General features: G+C 51.7%; 2 protein-coding genes across 6 annotated transcripts; one reads left to right on the forward strand and one right to left on the reverse strand.

Moving 5' to 3' along the window:
* The first annotated feature begins 1,383 nt into the window (after positions 1-1,383).
* BLCAP (BLCAP apoptosis inducing factor) lies at positions 1,384-11,775 on the forward strand. 3 transcript variants are annotated; one of them, XM_045804587.2, is made up of 2 exons: positions 1,384-1,525; positions 9,821-11,775. In XM_045804587.2, the coding sequence occupies exon 2, from the start codon at positions 9,997-9,999 to the stop codon at positions 10,258-10,260; it is 264 nt and encodes an 87-aa protein (XP_045660543.1). In that variant the 5' UTR covers positions 1,384-1,525; positions 9,821-9,996; the 3' UTR covers positions 10,261-11,775. The 3 variants fall into 3 exon arrangements, with proteins under 3 accessions (XP_045660543.1, XP_045660545.1, XP_045660544.1); XM_045804589.2 differs by lacking the exon at positions 1,384-1,525 and adding an exon at positions 1,580-1,776; XM_045804588.2 differs by lacking the exon at positions 1,384-1,525 and adding an exon at positions 2,879-4,919.
* NNAT (neuronatin) lies at positions 5,607-7,998 on the reverse strand. Of its 3 annotated transcripts, none has more exons than XM_045804592.2 (3): positions 7,828-7,998; positions 6,858-6,933; positions 5,607-6,629 (listed from the first exon to the last, which is right to left on the reverse strand). In XM_045804592.2, the coding sequence occupies exons 1-3, from the start codon at positions 7,897-7,899 to the stop codon at positions 6,400-6,402; spliced, it is 378 nt and encodes a 125-aa protein (XP_045660548.1). In that variant the 5' UTR covers positions 7,900-7,998; the 3' UTR covers positions 5,607-6,399. The 3 variants fall into 3 exon arrangements, with proteins under 3 accessions (XP_045660548.1, XP_045660546.1, XP_045660547.1); XM_045804590.2 differs by having other exon boundaries at positions 6,853-6,933; positions 7,828-7,997; XM_045804591.2 differs by lacking the exon at positions 6,858-6,933.
* Positions 11,776-23,896: the final 12,121 nt, after the last annotated feature.

The raw sequence follows: 23,896 nt of genomic DNA on the forward strand, positions 1-23,896 counted from the left end.
CCTCAATTTGATCCTTCTTCAGGTTTCACCACTTTAGTGAAGGGCTCTCGACTCCTTCACACTCAAGACAAAAACCTAGACGTTCTTGCCATTGCCTTAGCACACATCCACATCCACTCTCTCATCCTGTATTTCTCCACCTCCCCAAACCACCACCTGGAATCATCATCACTTTGTAGCTAGAAAGCTGCGATAACCTTCTAACTGGTCCCCCCACACCTGTTCCCAAGTGTCTTCCAAGCCATGCAACCAAGGTAGCCTTTCAGAAATCCAAATTTGTTACCATTCCTCTGATGAAAATGGCTTCTCATTACTCTCAAGATAAAATCCAAATTCATCTGGTAGTGCTACCTGCACCACTCCTTGCTCACCCCTCACCCTCACCCTGCTCCTTCCCACCTCATCTGGGACAAGTGGTTCTTTCCGCCTAGAACATTTCCCCTCTCACTCTTGCCCTGCACAACTCCTAATTGTCCTTAGTTTCTCAATCTAAATACCAGCTTCTCAAGGAGGATCCCCCCTCACATCTTACCCCATGTTAGGACCCCATTCATTTTTCATAACCCTCCTTACGTTCCCCCACTGCACTTCCCATGCTCCATAATTATATACTGATTGATTAATATTATTAACACAGTCATTATTTGCTGACTCTCATTCCTGGAGCCTTCCCCTTCCGCCCCTACACTTTTCCCCAACAGACTGGCGGAGCCTTGAGGTTAGAGCTGTGTCTATGCCACCCTCCACTCTACCCTCTTGCCTTTAGCACTGCACTTACAGATAGTAAGCGCTCAAGGAATGCCTTAATTAGCTAATAAATGAATCCTGACTCATTCAGTGCCCATAGCAACTCCGTGAGGTAAGCATTTCATCAGAGCTAAGGAAGCTGAGAGTCGGGGTGGGCAAGTTGCCCAAGGTACAGGGAAAGGGGAGGAGTCAGGTCCTGACTCAAGTCAGGTCCTAAGTTCTGAACCCGATTTTTCCGCTCCTGAACTTTGGACCCTTGGTGAATGGGCCAGGGAGAGGGCGGACTTTGAGCCACGAGAAGGTTTGCCCCCGATGACACGGATGATCCACGCAGGGAAGCGAAATCAAACGCACACCTACGAAGACTAAGGTACGCCCCCTCGGCTCTGAATGAGTAAGGATCACAATCTGCTGCATATGCATGAGGGGACCATGATCCGGCGATTCGGGTCTGCCCTGAGATGCGCCTGATTAAAAATTCTTCGAGCTTAAAGACTTGAGGGCCCCCTCAGTTCCTCACACATACATAAAAAGTTTTAAAAGGCTCATCTGAGGCGAATATTGAGGGGATATCTGGCGAAGACGACCCCCACTTTGGAACTTTTGATCAGGCGTCCTATGGAGGCAGCCCAATGCCGGGAGGGGTCCTCGGTCTGCTCCACTAGAAGACGAAGGGGGCGTCTCCCCGGCTTCCTGCGGCGTCGGTGGCGAGCTGAGGTGGAAGCAGGCTGCGGCAACGAAGGCGACAGTGGCGGCGGCGCCATGGCAGGGCTGGCAGGTACCGTGGCGTCGGCCCCCTGGGGACGGGATGAGAGGCCCTCAGTGCGGCGGCGCCGCCATGTTGTCCCTTTGGGGTCACCTTAAGGCGTCGCCCGGTCCCTTTCTGGGGTTTTCCTTCCGCGCACCCACGGGGCCACCCCTGTCCGGTGTCACGTGATTGCCCTGTGTGGCCCCAGCCTGGGCCTTGGGTGTCCTTTCCCGGCCCGAGGGCGAGTCAGCGGACCCCTGGGTCTCGTTCTGGCCTCCAAGGTCAGTGCTCGCCTGTCTGTTCCCGGGACGGGACAGGCAGAGTCGGGGAGTGCGGGGCTGAGGGGCGCGACTACCACCTCTTCAGCCCGGGGGCCCGTGGCAGGGGGCCCAGCTTCTGAGAGTCCTGTTACTCAGTCCCCGCCACTTCAGTCGCATTTTTTAAATCAGAAGGGGGGTAGGTGAGAGGGGCGAAAGGGAGTCTCCCGCTTCAGGCACCCGCTTTGGTGTCTTAAGGTGATGGGGTAATAGGTTGACGCTCTGCTTTCAGTTGCGGGTGCTTCTTACTCTCTCTTAACTTTACATCAAGTCTGGACACCCGTTTCCTTTTCTCCAGTATATATGGGGAGCGGCCCTCAAGGGCAGCTGAAGGAACGGAATGCCTGGCACACCAGTGGCCTAGAAAGAAGAATGGGGGATGGGGAACAGTTTTTTCCTTATCCCTTCCAAACCTTCTGTAAATTCCTTCCAGGCCTCCGTGTCCCTTTTCAACGCTAAGTGTTGGGACAGACTGGGGTCTGTCCTAGGGAGGAAATGATCTTTCTGTTTATAGGTTCGGATGGTGTTTTATCCCTTTCAGGGAGCTGGTGTGTTGGGAACAGCTTCTGTTTGCCCTGCTTGACACGGTCCAGCCATCCCCTCAGCCTTCTGGACAGCAACACCAAAGCCAGGACAAAAAAAAAAGTTCCAGCTTAAGTGCTAATGCCAAGTGTTAGATCTTGTTTATTTGTTTGTTTTAAATCAGAGACTAATTAATGTCAAGCAAATCTGTTAAAAGATTCAAAGCCCTGGTCAGTTTCCAGTGACCAGATCAGTTCCGTATCTGTAATTGGTCTTGTTAGACTTGCTGCCCAAAACAGTTTAAACTTTTATCTGTAATATGTTGTTTCCAAGAGGAATCTGGAAGTCTGGGTTTGGCTGTCTTTTTTTGTTGTTGTTCTCCTATCTTTGAAACATATGCATTCCATTTCAAGCCTGTCACTGTGTGCTATACCAAGGACTGTGTGTTGCCTGCCTCTTTGACTTCCTGTTCTGGGAATGCTCAGGAATCTGGATCCTGCTGGGGTATGGGCCCTGTGGGAGGGAGAAGGGGTGGAGGGGAGGGTGAATAGGATCATTCCCAGAGAAGATGGTGACATGTCTCTGGGGCATGTAGAGGAAGTCAGAGGTCACCAGGGAAAAAGACTGTTGTTAGACTAATGTTTTGTGTGTTGTGTGCGTTTGTGCACGTTTAAATCTCTTGGGGCTTGGGGTAAAAGTAACTGCAAATTCAGAATCTCACTTTAGGGTGCTGGCTCCTGAGTAGATACAAGTTTGAAAATAGATACATAGCAAATGGCTCACAGCAAACCTGCTCCCTCACCCAGCCCAGGTGTAATAAGCCGTTGCTGTCCTGCAGCTGAAGCTTAAGAAGCTTGTCCCCCGCCACCCCTTACTTCAGTCACAATCCAAATACTCCACAGATAGAGATAGCAGTATCACATAGCACCCCATACCTCTGAAAGGCATGGTACCTAACCCTCCTCCCTCCCCCCCTTGGAGCTTAACTGGTTAGGCTGAGACACTAACATCTTTCTTGGGGCATTAGGGCCAAGAATCTTGCCTTTCCAAAGCCATTCCAAGCCCCTCACAACTCATCTGCTATATCCTTGGTCTTACAGGGGCAAAGCCTTTTGGGGGAGGTAGAAACAGTTTCGGAAAAAGGGAGGCCTGTGGACTATGGGCCCTGCAATAAAACACTAGTCATTTTTAACTTCTACCGTTGCTCTCTATCAGAATAAAATGTTTTAATGGTATTGCTTCTGGAAAAATTTTTATGAACAAGGTGTGTTTGGACCAGACTTCTAGGCACCACACAGGAATAGAAAGTGGACGCATTCTTTCTGTCTTCTCCAGTGGGTTGTGTTTGCTGCCAGAACATGAGGGTTTGGGGATAAGGGATGAAAGTGGGGGAGTGGACATTGCACACTCAAGCCCATCCATGTGGATGTAGGCCACCAGGACAGCCCTTGCCTAGAAGTCTGTCATCTCACCATGCCACTTTGATGGATGGATGGAGAAGCCCCACAAATGGGCTTTGCCAAGATTATCTGGAAAGCCCTGGGGCTGCCAGCAGCCTCCTGCCTTTTAAAGGGGGTACAGGAGGCTAAGGGGAGCATGCTTTGTCCAGAGCAGCCAGACCCTTCCATGCCTGACTATCTGAACCCAGCTACCTTGTAACTGGGCTGAGGTTAAGCATGTGGGACAGTGGGGCTGTGGGCATACCCCTTGAAGGCTCTGAGGTGAGGCAGTCTTCATTGAGAACACATGTTGAAATGTTCACAGTTCTGTGGGCTTAGTGTGGAAAACCACAGCAACTCCGTCTTGAGGCCTGCCAAGATATGGCTTCAGAAGGGAGGTGTGGGCATTGCCTGCTGATGAGTCACCTTGGGGCAAGAGGAGACGCACCTCACCTTCAGGCTATAGTAGAAGCTAGAGCCACACTGCCTAAGGAAGATGGGAGTCTCTGATTACACATCCCCACCCAGTCCCCATGGGTCCTGATTGCCACTTTGATGGCAGAATGTTTCTAGTATCCTGGAGTTCACTGGGATCTTAGCAGCCCTTTCATAGAGGGAAACTGAAGGTGAGGGGTAGGAGGTGACCTGGCCAATTTCCCTGGGCTGATTGATGACAAAGCCAGTACCAGAACTGAGGTCTGTACCCTCTACCCCCATAATTCTCTGATGCTGTACGTAAGTTACAGGTGCCTCTAGAGGTGCTGGCAGTGGGGCTTAGAAACTTAAGAGGTTGCTTAGAAGAGGGGAAATACCAGGCTCAGGGGGCGAGGTGCTTTGTGCTCCAGAAGTGTTTGTGACAACTGTGACTAAGGGATTTGAGGAAGTGGCAGAGAGAAATTTATGGCCTTCCAAATCCTCCCTTGGTGTTGACCCAGGAACAGGTGTGTAGTGACAGGGACACATTAAGCCAGAGACGAGGCTGAACAGGCGGCAGGGCCATTTGGTGAGGCAGTCAGCTGACCATGTGAAAGGAGTCCTGACTCACTCAAGAGTGAAAGAGGAGAGAAAGAAGTCAGGAGCCAAACAGCCAGCCCACCCGCCCACCTACCCTGACATGGCAGAAGAGAGCCCAGGGCCAGGGACCTGGTAAGCACCCCCAAGAAAATGGTGGCTAATGCCAGAAGTGGAGAACCCACTAATGGGGAGAGCTAGGGAGAGGTTCCTGGGTGTCGGGGAGACTGGAGAGTAGCAAGGCAGGGCAGAATGCCCTTGTAGTGGTCCTGGTAAGGGTTCTAGGGCCTGGAGGGATAAGCTGGGCTGGGGAGGCACCACACCACACCTCTTGTCTGATACTCATTGTCCAAACCAGTTTCCACCCTGCCCAGTGCTCGTTTCCTTGGGGCTCCTGGATGGAGATAAAGCTTTGTGTTCTGAAGTCCTGATCACCCTCTTGATCTCTAGTACCCCATCTTAAGGGCTATTCCCACCTTTCTCACCTCCTTCCATCTTTCCCAGTAGTTACCTGTCAAGGCCCCTTGTTCCAGGACAAGTGAAGGCATCCACCCTTCCGGGGATGGTAAGTGGTCCTTTATTCTGAGACCACAAGTAAAGACCTAGACCTTTGTCTTTGGGGTAAGGGAAGTGTTCCTTTATCTCAGAACAGTGTTAAGTGAAGATGGAACTGGGCGTGTGAGGGTCCCAGCTTATTCCCCCTTTGTTGCCTCCCCCTCCCTCCCTCTCCCAAGTAGTGTGCCCCTCCCCCCCCACCAATGGTGCATCAGCCCAGTCTTAAGGAGTATGTGTTGAAGCCGCAAAAGAAGTCACAGAGACAACTTTTTGGTGCACCTCCACCACCCCGCAGGGTCCTGGGGACACTGTGCGAGATGGGGGAGGTACTGGTTTTTTATTTTTTGTAGAGGTGGTCCCTGTCCTCCAGGAGCTTACAATCTAGCTGGGGAGACACAACTAATGCACACTTATACAATCAGTACAATTAGCGATTACCACAATATTGACCACAACTGCGTGAGACCAGGGAAAGCAAGATCAGTGAGGGGCTGGGGGCTCGGAGAAGGTGTTTTAGTAAAGATGGGGTTCATTTACTGGTTAAATAGGTCCAAATTGAGTGACACATTTCTTTGGGGTGGGCTTAGGAGGCAGTGAGGGGGGGGAAGGGAATTGAGGGAGCAAAGGCAGCAAGGCTGGAATGCACGTGTTGTAGGCAAGGGACAGTGAGAGGGCCCCACTCTATTTCTTAACCCTCCTCCCTCACTCTCGCCCTCAAGTCCCGCCACACAGGCACGCAGTTGGGGCCTTGTCTGCTGCATCGAGATTCAGGGCTTCGGCTGGTGATGCTGGAATGTCCATTCTGCTGGCTGGTGCAGTTGTCTGGATCACTGTGGTGGGGCCTGTTGGCATGGCCATGGCTGCGGGGCTGGGATGGCACTGTCCCGACTTGGTCCAGATCAAAATGCATTGCCTGTGCCCAGATCTCGGGGGTGTGCTCCTCCCACCCCCCCTCCTCCCTCTACCCCGCCCCGCAGTTGGAGGGGTGCAAAGGGGTTTGGAAGGGATCTGGTATTGTCGTCATTGTCGGTGCTGCTTCTCCGGGGGGCCTACCGGCCCCTCACTGACCTTGGCAAATGCTCCTCTGGCGAGAGAGCACAGGGGACCCCCCATTCCTGCGCGGCACTGGCTCCCATGCTGGCCGAGAAGCACAGGAGCACCTGGTGACAAGGCCGCCCAGGGCTGGGGGCTGGGGCCTCAGTTGGGGGCTCGCTGCCGGCGCTCTCCCAACACCTGCCGCCCGGTTCTCGACACCGTGTAAGCCAGCTTCTGCAGGGAGTACCTGAACACCTGCAGCGAGAAACCCGGGACCTACCCTTAGAGGCAGGCACCCGCAGCAAGTCTTCGGTGCTGCCGTGCCCGCCCCCACCCCACCCCTTGCCCCGCCCGCCCCTCAGACTTAGAGAGGCAGGCGCGGGCGCAGCTTGTCCACGAGTCAGGGCAGCTGGAGCTTTTCCAACTGTGCTGAAGGCTGCATGGCAGCAAGCTGATTGGACCCACAACTTAGGTATACCTCACTTCTCGCAATGGGCTGTGTCCCTGGAGGATTTCGAAAAGCGAATCCTACCCAGTAAATGCAGCATTCCAGGAACACCTTAAAGGAAATATGCGATTCCTTTGGCAAAGGATTTCTTTAGCAGGGAATTCTTCCTGCAAGGGGTGCTTTTAGGGTAAATGATTTTATGGGCAAAGTGCTTTCTTCTGATTTATTTTTACAAAGCACTTTGCCTCTGTTTGATTTTTTTTTTTAATAAAACGAATTGTCCTTTTTTTCTCTCCCGTTTTTCCCGCGAAGAACCTTTTCTAATTGTTTGCTTCAAAGCGCTTTTTATCCGATTCATTTTTTCTGTTCGCTCCTTTGTCTCATTTTTTTCTGCAATGCGCTTTTTATCTAATGAATTTTTTTCTGCCAAGTGCTTTTGCCTAATTTATTTTTCCTGCAATGCGCATTTTCCCTAATTCATTTTTTCCCGCGAATTACTTTTTATGAAGTGCTTTTTGGGGGGGCGCCTGAGAAGTGCCTTTTTCCAACTTATTTTTGGTTCCACCTTCGCAAGCGCTATATTTTTTTTAAAGACATTTCCCCGCAATGCGCAATTTTTTAAGGCGGATTTTTGCTACGCGAGCGTAAAGTCTCTTCGCAGTAACAGAAGGGCCCCGCCTCCCTCCTGGGGTCGCGTCTGGGTGTAGCGGGTTTTTCTTACCGCGTTGGTCGCTAAGAGCCTCGGCGATCGTCAGCCGCTGGCGCCCGCCGCGCCCCAACTCTTTGTTCCCGGCCGGGCGCGGGCGCACTGGGAAGGGTCTGCGCGAGGAGGAGGGCGCAGGGAACGCGCGGGGGCACGCGGTGCCGACCGCGGCACTCGGGCAAGCAGGGATCGCGGCAATAAGGATAGGATGGGTCCAGGAGGCGGCAATTGCGACGTGGGCCTGCCGGTTACGGGGGCGCGCATCGGGACCCCTCTGCCACCCGGAACCTGGGCACACTTACCTGCAGCAGCACGCGGAAAATGTACCAGCCGATGATGAGCAGCTCAGCTGAGGCTGCCGCCACTGCCGCCATGGTTCCGAGAGTGGTGGGTGAGTGGTTGAGAACGAGCGCGGTTCGCCAAGGTCCGCCGATCTCTCGGAGTCCGCTGTTGGGCGCACTGCCGCAGCCGCGGTGGCCGCGCCTTAAGTATCCGCCCGCCACCCAAGTGCGCATGCGCATTTGGGGGGGTCCATTGAGGGGGGGTGGCCGGGGGCGCTCCTCATTCGCCAAGAGAGGAAAAAATAATCCATCTGCTCTTTCCACACCGACCCCCGCCTCCTAAATTCCATCTTAGCCCCTTTCCAGAAGATTCCGCCGTGCCCGCTTTTGAATTTTAGTGTAAAATGGAGGGGAACTGCAACTCTTGAGTAGCGCAAAGGGCTGGAGTAGGGGATACACGCCTTTGGGCACAGAACTCCTTCTCCGAGCTGTGGCCTGCAAATTCAATCCCAGTGTCCAGTCACACACCAGGACCCACCTTGTGCACGGGTGGAAAACCAGGAAAACCTAAATTAGGGATCATCTGCCCCGCAAAGCAAAAAAAAAAAAAAAAAGGTTTCCCTTCCCGGAGCCTTGGCTTCATAGGCCCCTGGTCAGTACTCTTATTCTAGTATTTGACATGCTGTAAGCCGGTGTCCTCTGCTTCCCGAGAGTCCCAGAGCACGGAACTTTTCTCTGATTCTTTGCATCCCGCTTCTTAACGGTTACTACCACGGTGACTATTGAAAGGAACAGAGCCAGGGCGCTGAGCTCTAGGCGCAAAAGTGGTAGTCACCGGGTATCTACCCTGTGGGAGGGATGCAGGAGGGATTGGCACCTTTGTGTGCGCGGAAGGGATGGGATGAGCTTTCCGAGAAGTGGTCAGAAAATGCTCCCGGATCATTTCTGCTGGACAGGTCTTTTCAGCCTCTCTTCTGCCCCCCTCCCCCCAGGCCCCTGTAGGTCTTAACACAGCCAGCGAGGTTCTTTGTACCCCTTGCGCTGAGCAGCTGAAACTTAGAATGGGGTTTTGCTACCGCCACCAGAGGGTTGTGGCTGCCGCAGGTCCATTTCCAGGCACGGGCACGGGCATGGCCGGGAAGAGCTGAGCGCGGTCTGCGAGCTCAGCCCCAGCGCACTCGTGGCCCACCACTGGAGAGCGCCTCTCCAGCAAGCTGCCTAGCACAGGGGCCAAACGGCATTTGCCCCTATGTGGATAGAAAATTAATTTTGATTAAAAGCTCATAGAGGTCAGGTTCTGTACAGTGCCAGCCGCAGATGGAAGGTGTACGTGACCCAGGTGAGGTCAGTTTGGATGAAGTAGCATGACTTTTTTTTTTCCGACGTTGACTTTCGAAGAAGTTGGCTGGTTTTGGCAAAATGATGCCAGGCTGCCATCTTAAAACAAAATATTGGTAGTGCTGCCACCGTGGCCTCGCAGAGCATGCAAGGATCCATTGCCTGCGGGCTCCAGCTGGCAGTGAGGTGCTTTAACTTTCCCCTGAGCACCTGCTATGACAGATACTAGATACAGAACCGAACCCTGTTCTCATTTCATGGGGGTATAGCACGGAGCCCATGGCCATCCGGTGGCAACCACAGGGCGGTATTGTGAGGTCTGGGCCCCTTGAGGACGGGCTGCAGCCCCAGGAGGCGATACATGATCTCTGCTGGGCAGGGCCCAGGCAAAGCCAGTCCACTGTGCCGGACCTGCCCGAAGAGCCCTCTGGCCCAACTCCCCGGCAAGCCCAGGGGAGATACCCCAGGAGCTTCCTGAAATGGTGATGTGGAGAGGAGTAGACTTCCATGGGTGGGCAGGGAGGAAAGGGCATTCACATTTGCTGTTGTTAACCATGATCCATTTTCCCAAATAAGTATACATTCTGTTCCTGTTTTTTTTTTTTTTTTTTTTTTTTTGTCTGTCTGTCTGTCTGTCTGTTTTTTGTCTGTCTGTTGTGTTGACTTTTCTCTTCAGGATCCCTGCTGCCTTGGTGATCCCGGGCTGACAGCCAGAGAGCACAGCGGCTCAGCTCCTGGAGAGTGAGGGTTGAAGAAAGCGGAGGGCAGCTGCCTGCGCCCGCTGGCTCCCATTAGGTCGGTTCCTGCAGCGGTGCCCGGTGGCCTTGGTGAAGGCCCTGCCCAGCAGAGATCATGTATTGCCTCCAGTGGCTGCTGCCCGTCCTCCTCATCCCCAAGCCCCTCAACCCCGCCCTGTGGTTTAGCCACTCCATGTTCATGGGCTTCTACCTGCTCAGCTTCCTCCTGGAGCGGAAGCCTTGCACAATTTGTGCCTTGGTTTTCCTGGCAGCCCTGTTCCTCATCTGCTATAGCTGCTGGGGAAACTGTTTCCTGTACCACTGCTCTGATTCCCCGCTTCCGGAATCGGCGCACGACCCCGGCGTTGTGGGCACCTAACGGCCTGCCCAGTTAGCTTTCCAAGGAAGCAGAAGATGGGAGGGGAGGCATTGACATAGGTCATAAAGCATTGGAGTTTCAAATCCCGCAGCCCCGCGGGTGCCACATTCCTGACGGCGCCTTTCTTGGCCTGTGATGTTTTATCCTTATAATGTGAATAATGGCACTGACCGGTGCTTTTATTGTAGAGTCCTATAGTCGTGGGTGGTCTTGTGATTGTGTGTGTTCTGTCCCCATCTCGGTCTCCGCCCCAGGCTGGCAGGATGGTCACTCCCCCTCGCCTCTTTCCCGCGAGGAGTCTGCGCCCATCCTGGTCCACCATCCCAGCATGACCTGGGCAGATAAAATGCCAGTCTCGTCACCTCTGTGACCCCTCCTTGTCAGGGTCTCTTCCCTTGCCAGAATGTTACCGTCCCCTCAGTCCCTGTCCTGGTTTCCCTTTAGTTCTCTTCTACCCCTTTCCTTTTTGGGGGAGCACCTGTCCAAGACAGGGCTCATTTTTGCACTTATCTCGAATTTAAAGAGATTGCTGACGCCCGAGAGCCTCGCTTTTTCATCCTTCTTTCCCCGGTCAGCAGCCCAGACAGAAACGTGTCTTGACTGTTTGTTGTCCACAAATCTCCAGTATTTTCTCCACTTCATTTTTAAGAAAGAAGTAACAGATACCTGTTGCTCTTTCACCTGGGTGTCTGGGCTCATGCTTACCAGCCCAGCCTCCCTTTGCCCTTCCTCCTGCCTTTCTCCGTTGTCCCGAGGAGGGGGGCTCGCTGTGTCTGCCGTGCATGCTCTGCAGGGTTGAGGTGGGTGTGTCCGTGTAGATCTCGCAGTCCCCAGCCGAGTGAATGGAAGAGTACTTGTGTGTTTCAGAACAGCCATGATCCCCTTGAAAGGTGTTTGGATATTTTTTGGTGTGCCGTGAGTGTGTGTGTGTGTGTGTGTGTGTGTGTGTGTACAAATACATGTGTGTATATTCCTTTTAAAGAAGCTTTATCGAACGTGTTCTGATTTTGAGGTTTAGCAGTAGCTAGCTATAGTAGGTGCCGCTACAGTTTTTATTTAGCATGGGGATTGCAGGGTGACCAGCACACTGGACTCCGAGGTGGTTCAGACAAGACAGAGGGGAGCAGTGGCCATCGTCCTTGCGCCAGGAGCTCCTTCAGTCCTGCGCATATAGACTGTACGTTATGAAGAACACACAGGAAGACTTTGTGACTGTCACTGCTTTTTGCTTTTTCTGCGCTTCAGTAACAAGTGTTGGCAAACGAGACTTTCTCCTGGCCCCTGCCCACTGGGGACCGGCATGGTTGTCCGTCCAGTCTAAATCATCCATCTTTCTCTTGCCCGAGTGGGAAGGGCAATGGGCCAGGCAGAGGACAGAACTGGAGGCAGTCCATCTAGGGAATGGGACTGTGGGCCACACTTGTGGAACATTTGGACTGCTATTCTGGAGCTTTTATTTTTGGTGTGTTCGTTGCACAGCTGTTTGAAATGTTTAATAAAGCTTTATAAACTTTACTTTGTGGTTTTATGTGGCTGTAGTCCATTTGGGGCGTGGTGTTGGATTTCGGAGTTGGGGGGGGGAGGGGGTAGCATGGAGGGGCTGAGTCCTTGGCGCCAGAGTACCTTAGCCCGAAAATTTGATCTGCTCTCTGGAGAGCAGATGGTGGGGTTGGGGGAGGGGAAGAGGGGGCAGGCCAGGCGGCGAACAGGAGGGAGTCTGAAAGTTCTTAGAGATGAGACATTTGTGTTTCTCAGCTCCCATGGCCTCTCGCCTGAAACTGTTTCCCTCCATAGGAGATTTGAGTAACCGATCCCTTGACAAACAACTTAGGACAGCTGGAGCTCTAATCATCAAGGATTTTTATGGTGCTGCTTTTGAAGTAAAAATAAAGTGAAACCCCTTATGGCATTTCAAGTGGAAAAATAAATAAGGCTGGCCTCCAACCAGGGGGCTTAAGGTGATGGCTGGAAGTGCGAGAGTGTGGCGGGTCCCTGTCGTTGATGGGCACATGCTCCTGTGGCTGTGACCTTGGAGACAAAGCGGGTAGCTTGTCAGGGACCGGTCCTGGGTGTCCACCTCTCAATCTCTTTTTCCTTCTAGAAAACCTAACTGGAGCACTGCTGTCCAAAGCACAGTGCTGTTCTAAGGGTTTCTGGAGATAACAGTTGCAAAAGGGCTTTGGTAATTTCACAGAAGGTCACATGTCTTAACTAGATTTTTAATTTATTGCTGTAAAGTTTTTGTGTTATTTTCTCCTGCCCCTTCTTAAATCTCCCTATTGTCAGTTTGTCCCTTTTTTCATTCCTAGTATTGCTTGTCTGTGCTTTCTCTTTTCTTGACCAAAACTTGCCAAAGATTTATCCATTTTAAAGGTATTTTCAAAGAACTGAACTTGTATTGATTATATCTGCTGAGTATTTTCTGCCTGATCCTTTTGTGCTTTTACCTCTGAATTCTTCTTTTCTGGGTTTCTGGATGTATTTCATGGTTCAGCAAAGTCTTGACAAGCTGAAGAGTCCTACACGTGGAAAGGAGGGTTTATTAAGCAAACACTGAGCCCCTGTACGAGGCTTGCTGGGGGATGTCAGGGGCAAGACCCAGGCCTGACCCTCCAGGAGCGCGTGATTCTAGCCTAGCGGGGAAGACTTAGGAAAATAGATAATTGCAAATTCCGAAAACAAAACAAGCAAACAAAAAAGGCTTTTGTGGCCCCACTCTCCCGTGGAGGCACCTGGATGATAAATGAAGCCAAGATTATTGTTTATTTTGCTCTCCCTCAGAAAGCAGCCTTCTGTCGTAGGTCAAGCCTGCTTTAGAGTTATAAGCAGGCCTCCCTCTGAAAGATGTGTGGCCCTTTCCAGCAGGGAGCCTGCAGCCCACTCCCCCCCCAGGGTGACTGCCAAATCAGCATTCCGTCTGCTTCGCGGTGTTGCCCTCCACCTTGGCAAGGACCCTGCCTCCTCTTCCTGAAACGCCTTTCAGGAAAATGGAAAAGAGCAGGGGCACCAGGCCTTAGAAAATCACGCTCTGCAATCCCTCGGGTTGCTGTGGCTTCCTGAGACGGTTGCTCACGGGATACCTGCTAACTACAAGACCCTGTGAGGCCTTGGTCTGGGCTTCTGTCAGAACTGGTCTGTACCCTGCTCCAGACCAGTTTTCTTATAGGTAAAATGTGGTCTTTGGAGCAAACAGTTCCTAGCCCTAAATACTGGGAATCCTTCTTCCTAGGATCTTAAGGTGCTCCTGGATGCACTTGAGGAAGGTGGCAGTGCCCTTGCAGGACAGCCTGCATGTGCTTTCTTCTTTAGTCAGTATCCCATGTGAACTGAAATATGCCTCAGTCAGGAAGCTTTCCTGAACTTCATCCCTTCCTCTTCATAGTGACTGGGTTCCTCCCACCCCTTAGGGGACCTGCACTGTTATTCAGTCAGGGGGTACTTACTAGAATCCATGTAGGAGTAGGCCTGGGGGCCACATGAGGTGGCTATCCCCGCCATTAGGGAGTCATCCAGGCTAATGGGAAAGGCCTGATATTGGGCAGATAATCCCACCGATATGTATAGAACTATGAATTGGGGCAGATGCTATAATAGGAGTCTGAGAGGGGATCTGATGCAGGGGAGGACTGATGTTCAGGCTGAGACCTGAGGACAAATACAAATGTTTGAGCAGTGAAACAATATATGAGATGTTGTTTCTCAGCATCTCATCAAGCATCTTGTTCTTGCAGATAAAGAAATGGGACTGAAAGTAAAACGAAGGGCCACCAGTATCTGGCTGTCCTAGAGTCAGAGCCCAGAAGGCTTTTGGCGATAGAGGTCAGGCTGTTCAAAGCTTCGAGGACTGTACTGGAAGATACTGAGGGGCTTAAGGCTGACGTGCTGGTGGCAGGCCCCAAAACGGTCCGAGAACGCTTCAGTTTCCAGCTCACTGGAACCATCACAAACAAGGATCTGGTGGGAATAGGGGAGAACCCAATCAGAAGAGCATTTTTCAAGTGGACTTCTTTGAGCAAGGAACAGGACAGCTAGCATCTGAGCAGCAAAACTGCAGGGCTATTGAGAAGCCCTGCCAGGCTCCTTGGGAGCAGGAGAAGTAAATCTCAGGCATGCCGGTGGGTGGGGAGGTGAGGACGGAGCTGGGGAGGGAGGAGGATGGAGAAAGGTGATGGAAGGAGAGCTGCCTCCCATTGAACCGCTGCAGGAAAGGAGGCCAGAGAAGAGTTGTCACCAGAGTCCAATCCCCCACACCCAGTGCAGAACTCGCCCCTCCCCCCGCCCCATAATGGGTGAAAGGGCCACCACTCTGAAAAGAGGGAAGAACTAAGAAGTGCTCTCCTCAGCAAGTGGTGGAAGGTGATCCTGACTCAGAGGGGCTGGTCCAACCTCCACCCAGCACCCTGCTTCCCCAGTGTCTTCCCGAAAGCCAGAAGAGGGGCAGTTTGGTCTGCCGGGCTTCAGAGAGAAGTCCGCATCCTGAGAAAAACTTTGATTATAGAGTGGGTTTGGGGAAGGAAGAAACCTGGCCAAGCAACAGCTGAAGGCTTTGTACAGAAGCCCTTGGTCTCCTTGGGGGTATTGGGACTCAAACAGTGGGTGGGAGTAGACTTGGAGAAGTGTAGGACCAACAAACCTTGAGAGGCGAGGCTTCAGGGAGCCCCAGGTCCTGTGAGCCCGCCTTTGTGACCACACCTCCCGGAGCCTGTTTCCTCACCTGTAAAATGGACATCATAACGTCCACCGTAGCCTGGCTCAAGATGGAGTCTTCACAAATCCTCCCTCTCTTCTGTGGCCCTGTACCTCCAACCCTTACTGGGCTCACGCCTCTTAGGGATGTGATCTGATCCTCCAACTCTTTGGTTCATGCCAGGAGCACCTGCCAGGCCCTGTGCCAAGCGCTGAGAAGCTGATGCCGAGCAAGACCGGGCGGTCCTGGAGCTCAGCTCAGCGGGAGGGCGGCACCCCGGCTGTCGGACAGGCAGATCGATGCCGTCCCAGATCTGGCCTCTCACCTCTTTTCCTGGGCAGCTGGGAGTCTACACTTGGCTGGCTCACCACTTCTTCCAAAGCTAAACCCTCAGCCAATTCCCTGCCCCACACTGGTGGTTGCAGCCCTCTAAGGGGGCCTGATCCCCACCCAACTCCATTTCCCATGTGACTTTGCTGTCCTCTGCTCACTCTTATCCAGGCCTCTGTTTCCCCATGCGTATGCCAAGGAGGGGACTGGACCGAAGTCTTTAACATTTCCAAAGCCGTCAGTGAACTTCACCCTTGTTATTTCAGTACCCTTGTTACTTCTTAGAGATACAGAATGAAAGAAGGCGTGTTACAATAAGCAAGTGTTTAATGAAAGGATTTTTTGCATTAGAGAATAAACTTCAAATCTGTTGGGTACAGAATCTTAGAGTCAGGGCACACTGGGGAAGGTCTCTGAGGGAGGAAGACAGACAAAGTCGGTCAGTGGCTCCCTGTTGCCTGTGCTCCCAACTCCTTAGCTTGGCCATTAAAGCCCTGTATAACCCTTGAGGGTGGGCACCTGGCCTTTGTCCCTTGACCAGGCACAGGCCTAACCAGACCTGGTAGGGAGCCTGCTGATCGGCTGGCCAGGGGGGTGGATGGAGCAATGGCCCTAATCAGTCAATCTCTTGGACTTTCTAAGGACTTCGGTGGCCCAGTCCTTCCTATAAGTAAGAAGATTCAGTGTGTCTCCCCGTCTCTACTTAGCAACTCTGAAGTGACAATATTTTTCAGCCTCCAGACTAATATTTCACACACACATATCACAGAGACTACTATTTCTCAGATATGTGAGAAGAACCTTGTAAAAGGCTCCACATCCTGGCATCTTGCCTCTGAAAACAGGTGGCTGTGAGTCACCTGTCTTCCCCGAGCCTCAGTTTCCCCATTTGTAAAATGAGGCAGTTGGACTAGATAATCTCAAGTTCCTTTCCAGCTCTAGCATCGCCTTCAGATGCCCTGGTGTCTAGGGCAGTCATGGGACAGGGGGCGTGGTGACTCCGGGCTCGGGTCAAGTCCATATCTTGGAGCATGGAGGAATCATGGTGATGGCCGCGGCCCCCAGAAGATGAGCTTGGCGGAACTGGCTGGGAGATATTTCCACCGCTGGTGACATGTCCCGGCAGAGTCTGTGCAGGTAGGTTGATTCAGGTGAGGGGCAGGGTTGGGTTCTCCCTTCTCTTGTGATCCCCGAGTCATGGTTGTTTGCGGGATCAGAAGCCTCCAGGACTGGGGGGTGTCAGCTAGATTCAGCCATTCATATTGGCAAAGCAGGTGAACCATCTTTTCACACACTGTCCTGGAGGGGCTTCCAGAAGGGTTTTCTGCTCCCATTCCTTGAAGTCCTCTCTGTATTGTGTTGGCTATGCCTGGGATCATACCTTCCCATAGCCGCCCAGCTCCCCACCCGGGTGGCATGTTCTGTGAGAAGATTGTGGCCCTGATGCCATACCCGGCCAGGAACGGCTTAGCTCAGAGTCAGAGCCATGAGAGGAAGACTTGTCCAAAATTGGAGCTCCGACTATTGAAAGAAAAATATTAATCCAATTCCAGTGTCACCTCAGAGCACACACCCAAGTTCAAATCCTATTTTAAAAGGTCCGAAAGGAGATACAAGCCCATTAAAAGCCAGGAAGAAAGGAATTGTGTAATTAACAAGCGTCTGAATGAGGAACCCCGCTAAGGTAAAGAGCAGCAAAATGACATCAAGAAGGCAAAGACCAACCAGTCTGACTACATCAAAACTAAATATTTCCAGAATCAAACAATATCACAAATGGAACCAAAAAGCAATGGGCAAACTATTTGCAGATCCATAATGTGGAAAAGGACACAAGCAAAACCTTACCAGTAAAAATGCAACAGAGAAGTGTTTAATTTGCCTAAACTAACTTTACAGAAGAGGAAATAGAAGAACTGGCTAAAATTTTTTTGAAAAATAATCCTCTAATCACTGAAGCTCAACAGTAAAAAGCATAAGGAGGGGCACCTGGGCGGCTCAGTTGGCTAAGCCTCCAGTTCTTGGTTTTGGCTCAGGTTATGACCTCGGGGTCGGGGGATTGAGCCCTGCGTCAGACTCTGGCTGGGCGCGGAGCCTGCTTAGGTTCTCTCTCCCTCTCCCCCTCCCTTGCTCACGTGCTCTCTCTCTCTCTCTCTCTCAAAAGAAAAAAACAAAACAATAAGGAAATACGAGTTTTCCCCAACAAGTTAAGGGGGAGTTTAAGAATACCCGGTGCTGATGAGGGTACAGTGGGCCGGGCGCTCAGTGCTGAGGGGGCTGTGGATTGGTGTAAACTTTTTGAAAAGTAATATGATAGTCAACGAGAAAGAGAGAGATGAAAGTTTCAAGAAAGGGCAAGTGGCCTATGTATTTATACAAGATTTATTGTCTGCTTTGTGTCAGGCATGGTGCTAGGTGTTAAAATATGAAGATAAATAAGATATGGCATATCTTGGGCATATAGTCAAAGAGGTAAGAAACACGACAGATACTAAAATGACGTGTAGTAAGAAGGCCCGAGATGTGCCTGAATTAGGGCAGGGGCCAGGGGGATGGAGAGAAGGCGAAATGAGAAAAACCTGCTGCCTGACTGATGGCTGGGTTAAAGAGAGAGAGTCAAGGATGCCTTCCCTGTTTCTGTCTTGGGTGACTGCGTGGATGGGAGAATACCCAAGAGAAAGGACAGACTTAGGGGCTGGAGGAAGACTGTTGAGCTTAGTTTCGGACAGGGTGAGTGAAAAGTGGGTGTCTGGGTGGAGGTGGCTTTCAAGAAGCCAGGCAAAGGGTTTGGATCCAGCAGAAGGTCTGAGCAAAAGATATGGTTTTTTGTTTTTTTTTTTTTTAAAGATTTTATTTATTTATTTGACAGAGATAGAGACAGCCAGCGAGAGAGGGAACACAAGCAGGGGGAGTGGGAGAGGAAGAAGCAGGCTCATGGCGGAGGAGCCTGATGTGGGACTCGATCCCAGAACGCTGGGATCACGCCCTGAGCTGAAGGCAGACGCTTTAACCGCTGTGCCACCCAGGCGCCCCAAAAGATATGGCTTATAACTGATCACAAGTGTAGCTGTGGGCTGTGGTGAGCCAGCCCTTGGAGAAATGGCATCTAAGAAGAGAAAAGGATCCAGGCAGAGACCCTCTCCCCCATGGAAGGGGTGGGCAGAGAGAAAGAAGAGCCCACAAAGACAAAAAGTCAGAAAAGGGTGGAAGAAGCACCTGGAGCCTGTGTCGACACCAGCCCAGGGATGTGGAGTATCTCCAGGAGGGAACACTCAGCAGACAAAAGAAAAAGCCAGTTAGATAAGGACTGAGAGCCCACTGCATGGAGTGAGTGGGGGCCCTGGATCCTCACAGGAGCAGTTTCCTGTGAGAGATGGGCAGAAGCCCCGCAAGTAAGCAGAATAAAATGAAAGGGGAAGAAGAGCTGACAGCATGGCCACCTGTCCTGAGGAGTCGAAGATCCTGGGGAGAAGTGCTCGAGTTATGATTTGGGTCACGGAGAATCTCTTAGCTGCGCTGGGAGGAGATGAGGATAGACATGACGGAAGAGAGAGCGAAAAGGCTGTCGCCTAAAGTGCTCCCGTCTGTGGAAATCAGGGGAGATCAAAGGACAAGGTTGATGGGGAGGGAAAATGTCCACGGGTGACCCTGACGAGAGCTGTTGTCAAGTCGGAGAGTATATATGCCAGTCGGGAGCCCACAGGGGAAGTGTGGGCATGTCCTGTGGGGGTTAGATGGAGAGCTCGGGATGAACTTGAAGGAGAAGGTGCAGAGTTCGCAGAGCAGGGCCGACACTGACCTGTGACTGACACTTTCGGAATGGATGCCGGCAGAGGACCCGCCAAGGAGACTGAGCAGGAGCAGCTGGAAGAGAAGACCAAAAAAGTGGGGGTCCCAGAAGCCCAGGGAGGTGAGAGTTTCCACAGGTCAGGGTGGCCACTGTTGGGCCAGATGCACAGAGGTCAGGGGAGGTGAGGGCGTCCCCCGGACCTGGTCTTGGGGACCTTTGCCACAGCAACATTGGGGGAGGGACCAGAAGCCCACCCTGGTGGGGGATGATCCAGAGTCTGGCTGAGAAAGCAAAAAGGGGAGCTGGGGGAGACAGGGCCCAGGAAGGTACTGTGTCTTACCTGCTGACATTTGGAGGGAGGGGGCTATGGGAGCCGAGTTAGAAGAGCAGCGACAGGTCATGCAAGGGGCCCCAGAGCGGTGGGATTATGTGTAGAGGTGAAGGGATTAGCCATGTTGGTGGAAAGGGGCAAAATGAAATCATGTACATTTTACAAGGTAACCTGATCTCCATGTTCTTCTGGGGGCTTTTGCTCTGCCCTCTGGGTACCGACTGCAGCTCTAATTAGCAGTGGTTTCATCCTGCCTCGTGTCTGGGGCCATGTCTTCCTCGGTTTTGTACCTTCGGCACCTAGCAACAGGCAGCGAGCTAGGAAGAAGCAGAATCATTATTTTCTGCTTGAGATCAGATGTCTGAAACGGAGGTTCAGAATTCCGTTTCATCACAAAGATTTTGTGACAATTCCCAGGGAATCAGTGAACAAGGAAATACAATTCAAGGTTGAGGCTGTCGTGGGTGTGAGGCTGTCTGCGTCCCAGGAAATGGAAGCTGTGCTCCTCCGTGGGCACAGCTCTTTATAGTTTACACGGTGGATGATTACGTTTGTCTCCTTTGGTCATCGCAACCCCCTCAACCCTGGGGAGGCACACAGCTACCACTGGCCCCATTTCACTTAGGAAATTGAGATAGACGGAGGCAGGATGGAAGGAGAGCGCCATGGCAGAGAAGCGGGTGGAGACCGGGCACAGTTTTGAATGCTACGTTCCCGGCCCACCTGCACACAGTGGTGGTGCCTCCTAGAAGTGGAATTATTCTCTTTCTTCCAAATTTGACCGGAAGTCGAAATCAAGAGAGAGACTTGGTCTAACTGGCTGAGCTCGGGCCCAGTGCCACCCTGACAGGACCTGGGTGGTGAGAAGCAGGAGCCGGAGGAGGGGCCTCTGTGGCTTTTGTGTACAAGAGCAGCCCAGGTCCCACCACAGCCACATAAAATAGAGAACAGGACATGTCCCTGCATGTAACAAGGGGCATTGTGAAGAACAAGGGATGCCAGAAAGCCCAACCTCCTAGACATCCATTGCAAGAAGTAACCAGCCCAGAGGCAGAGAGATCTGATAGGAAGCCATGGTCCAGATGAGAGAGGCAGGAGCCTGAACTAGACCAGCGGAGATGGACAGATGTAGATCAGAAATCGTAGTAGCTAAAACCCAGAAATAATTGGCGTATGGTTCACTATAAGGTAAGAGAGGGTAAAGATGAGGGTGACTCCCATGTGTCTGGGTGGGCCCTGGGTAGGTGGGCGAAGGCCCCGCTGTATGAGGAGCACAGCATGGGGAGCCGGTGTGGGAGCAGGATGCAGTCAACGGGTCGGGGTCATAGCCAGGCGGAGTCCAGCAGGCACTTGGATCTGGGGTCTGGGGCTCAGGAAGAGACTGGACTGGGAGTAGTGGCCCAGGGCCATGGCCACTCAGAGAGTAATGAGAAGCCCGAGAATGAGTGAGATCACCAGAGAGAGAATGCAACAGGGCCCAGGGCAGAATCATGAGTTACAGTGACACGTGAGGAACCATCAAGGTGTGAGCAGGTGACAAAGGAAAAAGAAGGAAGGACCTCAGAGATGCGAAGGAACAACTAGGAGAGGGGTTGCCAGAGCAACCAAGGTAGTGAGGCATTCCAAGGAGAAAGTAATCAACGTTGACAAACGCAGCAGAGAATTCCAATAAAGACAGAATTCTTTCTTTGGATTTCATGATTAGTAAGTTTCTGGTGACCTTGATATGAGCATTTTGGGGGAGTATGGGGCCTAAACTGAGCTAACGTTCAGATGTGAGGGGGAGGTGAATCTGTCACTAAGAGTCCTTTGAGGAGTCTGGAAGGAAGACTTGGAGAGGTGTAGGGCCAGGGGCAGGGCGTGTGAGCATAGGAAAGATGTGAGCGAGTTTATAGGCAGACATCGGCTCCCAAATGCAGTAAGCATTGGTGAGTGACAAAATTTATTCATTCTACGTGTTCTAATTTAGTGCCTATTATGTGCCTGGCAGTGTGCCTAGCAGCATGGATACTTGGTAAATGAATTGAAATAGGCAGAGTCCCTGTTCCCATGGAGCTGGCACGGTAGGAGGGGAGAAAGACATGAATGAAATAATGGCACGCACCGACATACAACATGGATAGGCACTCTGAAGGAGAGGAGCTAAGTGCTGTAGGGTGGCCAACCAGGTCATCTGTCCTAGGCTGACTCCAGGAGGCTTCTCTGTGGAGGCGACACTTGAACCAAGTTGTTAGGAAGGGGAAGGAGTTAATTGGACAGAGAAAATTGGGGAAAAGCATTCTGGGCAGAGGGAACAGCCTGTGCAAAAGGAGAGGTGGTGAGACCAGAAAGGCAGGCAGTGCTGGCTGAGCCGGCCCTTGGGGGCCAGGGCTGAGCTCCAGCGCACAACCCGGAGCAAGGGGAGCAGGGCTGAGACCTGCTCTGGGATGTCACTGTCATCTGATTGAAGCACAGGGAGACTTAGGGAGAGCAGTTAAGAAGTGTTCGTGGTCATGGTAGACAGGATTTGGACACGGTCAATGTATTCTGGTTAGCCTTGGTGCTGATGGAATGAAGTACGGCAGGGAGAGGAGAAGGGATTCAGAATGACCCCTGCATTTCTGGCTTGCCTGACTGGTGAGGTGGCAGTGCCACTGTCAGAACTGGAAGACTGTGAGACAGACCCCAAGTCTGGTGGTGCACAGCTGAGACATCCGAGTGGAGATGGGGAGGAAGAGGCTGAATACATACATCCAGAATACAGAGTGAGAGATTACAGAGATGAGCTCAGAGCTCCGGAGGGATCCCAAATGTGAATTGAAGTAGTGTCAGGTTTCTGGAACATTCTGAGGCTATGATGGGTGGCTGAGGAAGAAGAGGCCAGAAATGGAGTCCAAGAAGCACCGACACTTTGGAGCTGTAAAAGGAAATAAGAATCCTCCTAGGGCACTGAAGAGAAAAGGTCAGAGAGGTCTTTCAGCAGAAGGATAATGTGGTCAGCAGTGAGTATGTGCAGAGAGGTCAGGGGGGACAGGGCTGATCTGAGGACCACTCCCATGTGCAACTGCCCAGTCGCCATGGTGGCCTTTTGGGGACCTTGACCGAGGCAGCTTGAGTGGGGGTCAATTAAGGAAGAGGGAGCGAAGTCTAGGGCCTTTTAATTTTAATCTTAACGGAAAGAGCGATGCTGGCATATGAATATTCTGTGAGAAGCAAGCCTGAGTGATGAAGTGATTAAGGGTGGAGACAGTTAGGGTGAAATGAGCTCCCAAAGGGGGTGGGATCAAGTGAGGAGGTGGATAAATTTGTTTGGGGCAATAATGTGTATCAGACTGAATGGGGCAAAATTAAATTATTTACCTTTTAGAGAGTAACTTGATCTCCATGTTCTTTTGGGAGCTTTTATCTGACCTGTGTACTGACTACGGTGCTAATTAGATCAGTTTTATCCTGTCTCGTGGCCAGGATTGTGTCTTATTTTTTGCGTTTCTCAGTACCTAGCGACAGGCAGTAAGCTGTTTGGGTGCCAAATAGGTATTTTATGCCTTGGAATCAAATCTCTGAAGTCTGCACTCAAACCTTCTGACCAAAAAGAATCTGTGACGGTTCTCCAGAAGTTACGATGCAGGAAAGAACCGAGACATTAAGTCGTGAGTGGCAGGGGTTTGGGTGAATGGAGAAAAAGTGGAGGAGCCAGCTCCCCTCATCCTTGTAAGCTCCGTGCCGTTTGTACATGTTTACACTCATCAACCCAAGTGAACTTCACATCCCCCCATGAGATAAAGCCCGACCCAATTTCATAGAGGAGGAAACAGAAGCCAGAGGAGGAAGTGCCTTACTGACATACAGCACGAGTGGCGGGAGCTAGGTTCGGACCTCAGTGCATGTGGTGGAACAGTCCTTCCCAGGACCGGGCTGAGCTGGAGAGAAAGAGGAAGAGAGGGGGTCCAGGAGGTGGAGGTGGAGACGCTCCGCGGGCACGTGCAGAAGGCTGGAGGCGCAGTCCAGCTCCAGAGCTACGGATGTTAAACATCAAAGCCGACGGCAGCAATGCCATCTCCAGTGCTAGCGCGAGAGCAGGCAGCACGCTCATTCAAGGCTCCCCACGGCATGAATGATATGTACATTTTCTATTTGTATCTCAAACTTCTGTGTTTTTAAAAATTTAAGGCTTTAACCCATCTGAAATGTATTTTCACGTATGGTGTGACACAGAGATCTGATCTGATCTTTCTCCAGATGGATAACCAGCTTGCTAAGCACCATTTATTGTCCCAACACCATCTTTTCTCCCAGTTCCCTATGTCTAGAGTCTATTCGGATCTGTTGATCTATTTGTCTACTGCTGGGCCAATACCAGCCTCTAATGAGCAGAGCTTTCGCTTACTGCCTGCTAAGGTAAGTACCCGTCCTTCCCTGGCCTTTTGTTCTTTTTAAAAATTACCTTGGTCATATTGCACACTTACTTTTTCATTTACGTTTTAAATGCAGCTTATCAAAGTTCCATGGAAAAAATCTT

The sequence above is a fragment of the Ursus americanus genome, chromosome 22 (assembly GCF_024610735.1).
Source record: "Ursus americanus isolate L20-20 chromosome 22, mUrsAme1.1.p, whole genome shotgun sequence".
Taxonomy (NCBI): domain Eukaryota; kingdom Metazoa; phylum Chordata; class Mammalia; order Carnivora; family Ursidae; genus Ursus; species Ursus americanus.

Bases quoted from the DNA above. Each gene is read 5' to 3' on its own strand.
- BLCAP (XM_045804587.2), top strand. From the start codon at position 9,997: ATGTATTGCCTCCAGTGGCTGCTGCCCGTCCTCCTCATCCCCAAGCCC.
- NNAT (XM_045804592.2), bottom strand. From the start codon at position 7,899: ATGGCGGCAGTGGCGGCAGCCTCAGCTGAGCTGCTCATCATCGGCTGG. The intron at 6,934-7,827 runs GTAAGTGTGCCC...ATTTCCTTTAAG, and splicing joins TTTTCCGCGTGCTGCTGCAG to GTGTTCCTGGAATGCTGCAT. The intron at 6,630-6,857 runs GTGAGGTATACC...TTCTCGCTGCAG, and splicing joins GACACAGCCCATTGCGAGAA to GTGTTCAGGTACTCCCTGCA.